General features: G+C 41.3%; 1 protein-coding gene across 2 annotated transcripts in view; it reads right to left on the bottom strand.

The window, feature by feature from the left end:
* Positions 1-8,931: 8,931 nt before the first annotated feature.
* Positions 8,932-11,501, bottom strand: part of CCNI (cyclin I) — a 22,569-nt gene continuing 19,999 nt past the window's right edge. Inside the window, exon 6 of one of the 2 annotated variants that reach the window (XM_006151476.2) lies at positions 8,932-10,417. In XM_006151476.2, coding sequence (XP_006151538.1) covers positions 9,974-10,417 — 444 coding nt within the window. In that variant the 3' untranslated portion in view covers positions 8,932-9,973. The remainder of the gene's footprint in view (positions 10,418-11,501) is intronic. The other variant, XM_027773073.1, reaches the window with a different exon arrangement.

Genomic DNA, 11,501 nt, shown 5'->3' with positions numbered 1-11,501 from the left:
CTTGATATGCTTATGTACACATGTGTATTATATTGGATAAAAGAACTAGGGATGGAAGAGTCTCATGCTTTTTTGTGTGTGGTAGACTTCATATCCCGCCGTTGGGCAGCACCAACGTCTCCAAGATGCTCGTCATGTGGTGTCCTGAACTGCACACACCGTCTGTGCCATCCTTCACCCCATTCCCACCCCACGTCCCCGTTGGTGCCCCGCTGAGGTGCCCCATTCTTCCCTGGCCTCCACTGCCAACACTGCTGTTGCCTACCACGAAGCCACGCTTGTGGAAGGCATCCCTCTAACTGACCCGCTGCCGTTTTTCCACAGCTTATTGTAGAGATGCTCCATTTTTTTTTCTTTTTTTTTAAGCCTTTAAGAATCAAATTTGAACCTGAACCTTTTTCTTTTCTCTTCTGTAGCTTCTTCTTTATGTAACCATCCTGTTGACAAGCCCTACTCTCTCCTAATGGACATAGCGCATTAGAAGAGCAGGAGCTGTCTGTTCACACGTGTTGGGGAAGAGTTACCTCATTTCCACCATCGCCTCTTAATTCTTTAAAAGTCCGAGTCAAATATTGCACTGCTGTTGTATTTGTCAATGTCTGTTTACAAACCACTGCCCACAGTGGACACTGAAGTGACTTAGCACTACCAAAAGTGGTAATACTTCATAATAGTAATTAAAAGGAAAAAAGGAAATCAAATGAAACAGAGAACTTGGGCTGAGACCCAAGGTCTTGTGCTGGGATCCTTTTCCTTAGCTCTCATGGTCTTGAACCTGCCAACCCAAGAACTTGCGGACTGAAGACAGCATGTACCTAACTTAAGGTGGCCACTACCTCCGGGGCCCGCAAACTTGATCTCATGGTAACTCCCGACCTCTCTGTGCCCTGAGCTGCATTCTGAACAGCCCAGTCAGGATCCTCAACCATCATCAGGTCATAGGAGCTGGGCAACGTTTTCCTTCTTTTATTAGTTTTGTGGGTTGTTTTGGTATTCGCGTTTGGGTTTTTTGCTTGTTTTTGGTTGTCGTTTTGTTTTGTTTTGGTTTGGTTTGTTTTCCGAACGCTAGATACTGCATGAATAGAGATGGTTGAAATTTTTTTTTTTGGAGTGTTCTATTGATACGATGTTTTTATTTTTCAGCTGACCATCTGCCTCTTGAGAGAGAGAAGTGGGCATCCTTCCTTTAAATTCAGGAACCATTGTTTTATTTGCCTCTTTTTCTGTTACCTGCATCTCTTCTATAAGTTGTTTTGGGTTTGGGATTCTGTTCTGAGGGAAAAAAATGTCCAGTTAGCCAGTTGTTTTTGTATTGGTTATTCAAACTTTTGGTATAAAAACTATGCCAGTTTTAAGCTCACTTCAAGGAGAAATTTAAGCCTCAAAATTCTGTTTAATATGCTCTCCCCTCATCTTGGATACAACCAAAAATTCTCCTTTTTTGTTACTGCGTTTTTGACCTCCAAGCCTCAATCATGTTTAAAATGTGCGGGTGTTGATAGGTGACTTTTCTGCCTCTGGGGCTTAATTTATATTTAAAGAGATCTTAAAATAACTTTCTGGCCCATCCCTGCCTTTTTATTTATTGTGAAGCTCTGCTTTCCCTTGTGTCCACATTTTTTTTTTTTCACCAGGACCATCATGTGTCCTGGACCATGGGAAATGAAGCCCAGACAAGTACACGTCCTTTCTCAGATATCAGTATTGTTAACAATGGTTCTGATTCACACTGTCTTCTCGGAGTTACCCAGGTGGCCTCCTCCTCTGTGCCTGCAAAAAACCTGGTGGCAGGCAAAGCACTCGGAATACGTCACTGAAAATACACTCAGTTCCAGACACACGCTTCTGCCATTGAGCGAGCCTGTGGTTTCTAACGCTGGCCCTCTCTACGAGTCCGAGTCAGGCTAGATCACGTTATTAGCCATCACCTCTTGAGGCAGTCGTTCATAGTCAAGGAACAGTGTTCAAACTCGCTTCTACTGTAGGGCATGGGCATGCATTTTAAGTTACCTTTCAATGTCATTACTTGTCTAGCCTTGCTTATTTCTCTCTTCATGTTCCAGCCCCATAATAAGTAGGTCATAAAAATGCAAGTGGTGTTCACGCTCCTTGGGAGCATTTCCCTGTGTGAGAATGGCAAGGTGTGCTTCTGCGGGATGACAAAACAATGAAGCAACAGTCCCTGCATCTTGAATCATTGGATTCCTGGAAAGAGGTTTTTTAGAGCAACTGGATGAGCATGCTGGCCAGAAGCTTTCTTTACCTAGACACTATTCCATGCAAATAAAGTCAGATTCATCTGAGCCATTAAATGATCAAAACCTCAGAGTCAAGACCGCCCTCAGCACATTACACTACAACCTGTAGGGGGAGAAAGCTGCTAGCCAGGTGAGCAGTGGCTGGGGACAGGGTGCTGACGCCTCAGCTAGGGTCAGAGCATGACATGTTAACAGTTTTGTAAGTTAAACATGTAGATCCTATTGCGTGAAACCACTGTAATCACTAAGTACATTGGCCTTATTCTTCAATTCCTTATTTTTGATGTCTTCATAGCAAGATTATCCTATCGCTAAAAAAGTTCATTCCTCATCAGACTGTAAAGATACTTTTCAAGGAATATTTAGCAGTCAAATTAGATGATACTTTTGTGTTAAAGTAAAGAAATGTACTCTGTAGTTACTATTTCTTTCTTCATTGCTATTCTCCTTTATTCTGTTTGAACCCCCAGGTTAGAGGAAGTATAATAGCATCTTAATGGGAGGAGATGTGGGGACAGAGGTTATTGTAAATAGATCGGCCATCTTTCAGTTACCTCAGAGCAACTAGTCATGGATACCACTGGCCACATGCCTGGTCACGTCTCCCTCCCAGGATAGACTATCGTCAATTTGGCTTCTTCCTTCAGGCATTCCTTCTCTCAAGTGTTCGTAAAGCTGGTAGGTTTTCACTGGTAGGTCCTCAAGTTCTCCTGGCTGGCTGGCTAAGGGATGTGACATCACTCCAGGGATAATTATCAGTAATAGCAAACATTTAGTTTTAAACTAGATTGTGGAAAAGGAAAGCAGTGAGAATTGAACCAACTGAATGTGTTTCCATTGGTAACAAGATTTTTATTTTTCATTCAATCTTTAGAAAACATGCCTTAATTTCAAATTCAGACTCTGTCTTCTTACACTAGTCTGGATAGTCTACTTGAGATTAGCATAGCACATGTATGTGCTGAGCTGGGGCAGATGAAAACAGCTCATTGTCCTGATATGCTTGACCAAACTTTTTTTCCACCACTAGTATTTATCAAATGAAATTTCTTTTTTTTTTTTTTCTCTTGGTCTATCATAGACTGAGACTTTGCATAAGTAGTTCTTGATATCTGAAAAAGTATATTATTTTCACATAGGTGACCTTTCTACATAAAATTTGTGGCACAACAGGTGACTTACTAGCTTTCCACCCAGAGACTGACTGTGATGGCAGTGTGGCTCACTTTGTGCTTGAATTTGTAAGACCATGAGATCTAGCCTTCATGACCAATGCCATCTGGCTTTTACGTCAATCTGTGGCAAGCAACTGGTATACCCAGAGCTTTGGGTATACCCAAAGAGACAGGATTTGAGGAGACTAATTGTGAGCCTAGATGTCCACTTGCTTCCCTTTCCAATCTTGCTACGCCTCACTAGTAGCTGTAAATAAATAAGATCTTTTGGTTTTCAGTGGAACATCCTGTGAGGTACAACAGAAGGTTTTGTATCTGCGTTAGTTACTTGCAGTGAATGAGTTAATGTGACTTAAATGGCTTTCAATCTACCACAAAAAGTATGGCACCTGGAACAGGGAAGGTAGAGACTATGAGGGAGAGGTTGGTCTTTGTCCCACAAGGTGTTAAACTGGAGGAGTGGAATAGCATTCCATAAAGAACTTGGCTTAACTCGTGCAATCTCTTTATTTTGACTTTTGCTTTTCCACATCATGTACCCACCCACCTTCCTCACAGCTCCCTGCCTCTTTCCATATACCTTATTCTATGTACTGCACCGGGCCTACATTAGGTGCTAGGGAATAGTCACATATTGTGAATTGCACTTGTCCCTCTGTGTACCTTAGAAGCACAGCAAGCTTGGAGAAAGAAAAAGGTAAGCCCTTCCTATGCTCATTTGTCTGCTGAAGATAGATCATATTCTGAAAAGCAAAGGTGTGCCATTTCCCACCAGTCAGTTTTCAGTGGTTATTTGCCTAAGGGTGCCCTTCTTTCCGGAGTGCCTTATTGCCTAATGACATAGGCTGTTTCCAAGAAATGAGAAACCAGTTCACTAGGCTTAAGGCTATTAAGAATACTTTTCTCCTGCCTTACTGTTGTGTAACACAATAAGGTCAACAATTCTGGTGTTTGATTATATGAAGATTACACTTCCAAGAGTCAAGAGAAAGGGAGAGGTATTCGTTTCATCCTTAACTCAGAAGCTCCTTAGAACTAAAAAGTTGTGAACTCTTCTCAAATTTCTGTATAAAACATTCGTGGTTACTTAATATACCCTCTTGAGTGAAGAGTACTGAAGAAATAATAAGGGAGTTATGTCTCCATCCTGCACATGGGTCTGTACACATTAGTACATTAAAAAACAAAACTTGGGCCCACTGAACTTGGGGCCAGCAGGTGGTATTGTGGTTAGGGCACTGGCTTTCCAAATGGCAAGTCACAGTTCAAATCCTGGACCTGGCAGCTTGAATGTCACATGTGTGTGTGCATGTGTGCCAAAACCCCAGGTGACTAGAGAAGGGATTGTGATGTGGCCATCTTCCCTGGGGGAGGGGGGTAATTTCTCACTGACCCTCTCTAGGGAGTATGTGCACCCTATGATAAAACCTTAAAAAAAAAAAAAACACACTAAACTCATGGATATAGTGAGGGAAAGCTTTCAGTTTAATTGGTTGAGGCAAGCTGCACCTCCTAAGTATGTATGCACTTCATCTTGTCTGTCCTAACAATTAGTCAAATTGAACTCAAAACTAAAAGCAGCAAAGTTTTGTGATTTGGCTGTTTTCAAGCTTTCTCCATTATATTTCTAGGCAACTCACTGATTAGAATTTTTTATTTGTAAAACTAGTTGGTTTTTTATTTGGTCTGAGATTTGATATCCAGCCACTATCTGCCCCTTACCCATGACTGATCTTGCTAAAACTCCCACAGGCTTCCTTTGCCTTAAATAAGGTGAACTTGTAACTACAAATGATGTATTGTTAGCTCAAAGAATTCAATGACAAAAAATTGAAATTTAAACAGATATTCTTTTCTGTTTGAAAGTGCCATCTAGTGGCCAAAGCTTAAGGTATTATTTAATAATTATTTTGTATTAACATAAGGTATTTTTAACATAGGTTCTATTAACATAAGTATTTTTAAAGGGTAATTTCAAGAATTTTGGAGGCTTTAGAAATAGCATTTACATGTTAGACAAAACTTCATGATGTTGGGCCAGCAAATGGTGTAATGGATACACTGCTGGACTCCCATATAGCTGACCACAGTTCGAGTCCCAGACCCAGTGGCTTCAAACACCGGGCGTGTGTGTGTGCATGCCCAAGATCTCAGGAGGAGAATGAAGAGATTGCTGCATGGCCATCCCCTCGGGGATGATTTCTCTCTTACCCTCTCACTGTCTGTCTCTCTGGCAAGCAAGCACAAGCATCCTGTGGCAAAAAACCTCTTAAAAAATAACAAGAAAAACCTTCATGATGTCAAATAGAAAAGAGTAAAAGGCTTGAGATGAATTAGAAATTGAGGCCTGGTAGGGCCAGCTCTCCAGCACAGTGGGGAAGGTAGCCAGATCCCACAGGGCCAACCATGTGGTTCAAGTCCTGGACTTAGAAACTTGAGAAACATGCCAGGCATGTGTGTGTGTGTGCCTAAAATCCCAAAAGGAAGGGGGAGATGGAAGAGAAGGGATTGAGGCATGACCAGTCTCCTTGGGGGGAGGGGTGCTCTCTGCCCTCTGCTCTCACACCCTCTGGGTTAAAAAAAAAGTCTAGTGAACATTCTTGGCCATGAGATAACAATGGACGACTCCCTAAGCCTTAATTTGCTAATGTAAACTGCAGATGCTTATCTCTGAATGATTGTGAAACCATTAAGATGAAGATAAGCTCCCTCCCTCGCTGTGCATCAGTAACTTAATCACATTTGCTTCTCAAGTGAAAGGCTCCCATGCTGCTCTAGGCAGTCACGTTCAAGCACAACTTGCCGCCTTCAAGAACTCCAGAATGAATAGGTTGGCAAGTTTGAAACTCAGGTATGTAGAGTACAGAGATGCGCAGACCTGGTTGGCTTAAACACAAAAGAAAAGAAATAGTACTTCTTGGGGGCGACAGACACCGACATCCCAATTCCCTCAACCATGGGAATGTAGGCTGATTCTCATCAGCTGAGTTGAGCAAACCACCCTCTAGCTTCCTTTCAAAGCCAAAGGCAGTATCAAGATCACTTCTGACAAGCAGTTTTATCTGACCTTCTTACTGACATTTGGGAGGATTTCTTATTCCCAGCTCTCCCTTACCCCTCCACAGTAATAAAATGTGAGTAGAAAAAAAAAATTAAAAAGCACACCTTATACTAGTCTTGCAGAGAATGAAGTACTTAGCTTCTAACTCTGATCTTCAAGGGCTAGAAGATCCTTTGACTTTTTCTGTTGGAGGATTAGTGATAACTACTGTGCCCATCAAAGATATTGCCTTTCCAGAAGCTTCATAGTTTTTATTTTTAACCACCAGGAGGTACCAGGTGATACATAAAGTTCAAGTTTCCCAATCTTGGAAGAATTTATGATGTGATGCCAAGATTTAACACAAGCAAGCTGGGACAGACTAAGAATGGGTTCAGGGAAAACAACTAATTAAACAGGATCACTTTTTTTTTTTTAAGGTTTTTGTCACAGGGTGACAACACAGTGAGAGGCAAGGTGAGAAATCACCCACCCTTCCATCCCCCAGGAAGGGGATGGCCACTCCTACAATCGCTTCTCCAACTGGGATTCTGGGCATGCACGTGCACACACACCTGGTGTGATTTTCAAACCCAGTCTGGAACTTGAACCAGGATCAGCCATGTGGGAATTCAGTGTCTTAACAACCCTACCGCCTGCTGGCCAAAGCAGGACTACTCTTAATGAAAAATTCTACAAGGTCCAAAAAGATTTATGTTACTTCCATCTCTAGTCAACGTTCTCCAAGAATCCACAGTATGTCAAGTGGAAGGCAGCTCAAATCTAGGACCACAAAAGTGAAGATATAACTGACAGGGTGCTCAGGAGCATCAGATCTCCAAAGTACTATCACTGCACTGAAGTATGGATTAAATAAGATTTGCAGCATGAGTGAGCCCAACCATCCCACTCGATTCACTATTATTCCATGAAAATGCTCTGTGCCAAAATGATTTACCAATACTATTAGAAAACTTAAGATCAAGCAATGAAAATCCCATTGTCCTCTAACTTTCAATTTGCAGCCACTGGACTGCAAGTTAAATATTCTGATCCTAGACTGTTTTATTCTTAGCTGTTTACGTAACAAAACTACACCCTCACCTGTTAAGGGAGGCACTAAATGCCATTTTTATAAATTCTATGAACACACACAATCCCTGGGGCTTCTAATTCAGAATTAAAAAAACAACCAGGGGACTAGCAGGTGGCGTGGTAGGTAAGGGCGCAACTCCCGCATGGCTGACCACAGTTGTCTCTCTCTCGCTGTCCCTCTCTGGTCAAATTTAAGTAAAGTTAACTCCAAAAACTAAAAACATGATTTGGATGAATGAGATTTTTTTAGATATGCATTTGTGAAGTCAATTCCTTGGTATCTTCACACACACTGTGTTCTTACTTCCCATTACCTGGGAGGAACTTACACAAGTAAATACTTCCCCTTCAACTGGACTGTGAGGTCACAAAATGGGCAAAATTTCAAAAAAGTCAGATGTTGGAGCCAGATAGCATGGTGGTTAAAGCCCTGCACTCCCATATAGCCCAATATGGTTCCTGTCCCAAACTTAGCAGTTTGCTTGCTTTCTTGTGAGTGTACATGTCCTATTAGCAAATTAAAAAATATATATATTTTTAAAAAATGTTATCTAGGTAAAGGTCTGTGCCTCTCCTTGCAGTTCCATGAAGATAAACATTTACTGTTTAAAAACAGTGACCAGCAGTTGGCGTAACAGCTATGTCACTGAACTCCCATGCAGTTGACTGCGGTTTAAGTCCCAGACCCGGTGGCTTAAACTCACGCTGGGCTCATGTGCATGTGTGTGTGTGCCCAAGATCCTGAGATGAGAATGGAGAAGGGATTGCAGCATGGCCGTCCTCCCAAGGGGTGATTTCTCGCTTTCTGTTTCTCTCTCTCTCTGGTGAGCACACAAGCCCCATGGCAAAAACCTCTTAAAAAAAAAAAAAAAAGCAAAAACAGCCCCAGTAAGAAAAACACCAGAAAAGGAAAGAAAAATGTCCTTTTGTCTCAAATCTACATTATTCAGTCACTTTCAACTCCCATTTCCTTCATGTTTTATTGTCGGTAGGTTTAGTTGAAATATGCTTTAGGGGCTGGCAGGTAGCATGGTGCTTAAAGGTGCTGGACTCCCCACATGGCCGACTGTGGTTCAAGTCCTGGACCTGGTGGCTTCCTTTCTCACTTTCCCTCGCTCTCTGATCAAATGGGAAAATAATAAAGTTAAATAAATAATTCTTAAAAAAAAAAAAAGCATGCTTCCCAAACAAAAAGAAGTTAAAGATACAGGGACCAGCACATGGCATAGTGGTTAGGGTGCTAGACTTCCAGATAGCTGACTACAGTTTGCTTGCTTGCTTGCTTGTTCTCTCTCTGGTCAATATAAGAAATAACAAGTGGAATTAAATAAATTAAATAAAAAAGACATTAGATACACAAAAGTTAAGGACAACTGTTTATTGCTACCAGAGGCTTTTATCATCAGTACACAGTTCTGACTGAAATACCTTTCAGACCAAAGGGAGCTCAGACTCCAAAAGTCATTAAGAGAAATACAGGTAGGCTGGAGAGGCAGGGAATAACTTTTTATCAAGAAAAGCCTAATAGGTTAACAAAAAACTAGGGTACTGAATTCAGTTATTACATGTTACAGACTCAAATCACAGAACTGCCCCAACATCTAGACAGGTTCTCCTACTGATTATAAATGAGTGAAAACTGATCAGTTACAAAAAAGTCCAATTTTAGTTACATGTGTTTCTTTGGTGGATATATTAACTTTATCACAAATTCTTTTATACAAATGTGGAAAATGCTTCCAACAAATCTTAATTACGTGTCCTAATTACATGCCATTTTTAATCTTTTTATCAAGTTATTTTGTTTTTAAACTTCAAAAAACTGAAATGAGACAAAATCAACATGGTAATGTGAAAACTTCCTATTCCACCTCTGATTCATGTGGGACAATTCCGAAGTACCCTCTTCAAACTCACTGGAATTACAGTCATGGATTAAACATGGCTGCCACACTGAAATAATTTGTTCATTAACTTGCTAAGAAATAATTTAGAGGGTTTCCGATTCAGTGGACATTGGAGTATATATCAACATGCATAAAATTCATTAAGTATTCAATGAAGCAAGCAAAAGCAACAGGGAAGTTAAATCAGGATGCTGGGGACAGGGCTTTTCTAGGTATAAATTTTAAAACTTTAGCAGGAAGAGTGGAAAAGAACTTTAAAAAATTTTTTTGGATACTTGAAACTTTTTTGTTATTATTTTGGTCTTTAAATGTTTAATGTTGAATTATAATTAGACGCACAAGTACATGAGGGTTTTCCCCTCTCTGGCTCACTTTCAAATCAGCCTGATAAGGTACAATACATTCCTCATATAAGGTACTGTTCCCTCCCTGGTTTTGTATGTTCTCATTCCCAGAGTAGTCTACCTTAGTTTGCACTTGAAGGTAACAACATTGAAACTACATGACAGAAACAGGCTGCAAAGGTGGACAAGGGGAAGCATGTCCCTCTTGCCTTGATAAATCAGTGCCACACACAGAACCCACATTGTCTGCAGCATTATCTTCATTATATAGCCGTTTGATTCCATCGTAGAAATCATCCACTTCCATTTCCTCCACTTTGCGTTTGGCAGAGGTATGTTTGCACCCCATGGCAGCTGGGAGATGATGGTAGAAGGCTGCTGTACCTCTGACTGGCACTTCTGGATTGCTGTTGTCCTTGGAGATGTCTGGGCCTGGGACAGAGGAGGGATGTAATCTGAACACTCCTCTGTCACAGGTCACCAGGGTGTGCTTGAGGGGACGGTAGACATAAACAGAATTTAGAGGCAGGGATGATGGCAGAGTAGAAAGGTGATGTGCCACAAGCTCCCGACAGTGGATCAACTGGGAGCTATCCATCTGGGTCAGGGAAAAGGAAAATAGATTAATTGATGTAAGCTACCCTCTCATGGTTGCTGGCCACTTTTCTTCGTGCCCTCCTGTTCCCTCAACCTTCTTTTCTCTCTTCACATCTTCTACCTCAAACTTAACTATTTCCTCCATAATTCTTAGACATTATATCCAAATCTGTATTTCTATTATACAGCTCCTTGGAACCTGAATTCTGTATTTGCAATTGTATACTACAAACATACACGAGAGCAGACATATTCTCTTTTGGTCATTACTATTATATACCCAATGTCTCCTTTTGGTCTATTCCCCCTTGTCTAGAAGGCCCTTCATTCCACCTTTTTTGATTTCTAATTTCTTCAGGAGACCAAAGTACAGATAAGTATAAAATGTATTAAGAATTTAAGAAAGAATAGCCAGAAGGTGGCATAGTGGTTAAGGTGCTGGACTCCCACATGGTTGTCGGTGGTTTGAGTCCCACGGCTTAAAATTCATGCCAGGCCTGTGTGCATGCATGCCCAATTTTTAAGAGGAAAATGGAGAATGGATTGAGGCATGGCCATCCCCCCAGGGGGTGACTTCTCACTTTCTCTCTGTCTCTGGCAAGCACAAGCACCCTATAGCAAAAATCTCTTCTCAAAACAAAAAAAAAAATTAAAAATGAAAAACTTTTTAAGAATCTAAGAAAGATGCCAGAGGCAAGGAAAAACATATATATAAAACACGTGTACACACACAGACACACATACATGTATTTTATATATGCACACATATGTATACATATATACACATGTATGTGGTGTGTGTATATACACACATAAACACACAGACCAGATACACACAGACCCCTTAGTGATGAGGAAGGTTGTCTGGCTAGAAATCTGCAACTATTTTACTTTTAAAACAGTAAATGAGGGAACCAGCAGTTAGCGTAATGGCCATGTCACTGGACTCCCACGTAGTCGACTGCGGTTCGAGTCCTGGACCTGGTGGCTTGGAACTCATGCCGGGCATGTGTGCGTGTGTGCCCAAGATCCCAAGAAGAGAATGGATGAGAAGGGATTGCGGCATGACCATCCCCCCTGGGGGG

Source organism: Tupaia chinensis, unplaced genomic scaffold, assembly GCF_000334495.1.
Source record: "Tupaia chinensis unplaced genomic scaffold, TupChi_1.0 Scaffold000318_1, whole genome shotgun sequence".
Lineage (NCBI taxonomy): Eukaryota > Metazoa > Chordata > Mammalia > Scandentia > Tupaiidae > Tupaia > Tupaia belangeri.
This window is presented reverse-complemented; position numbering and strand designations above follow the sequence as displayed.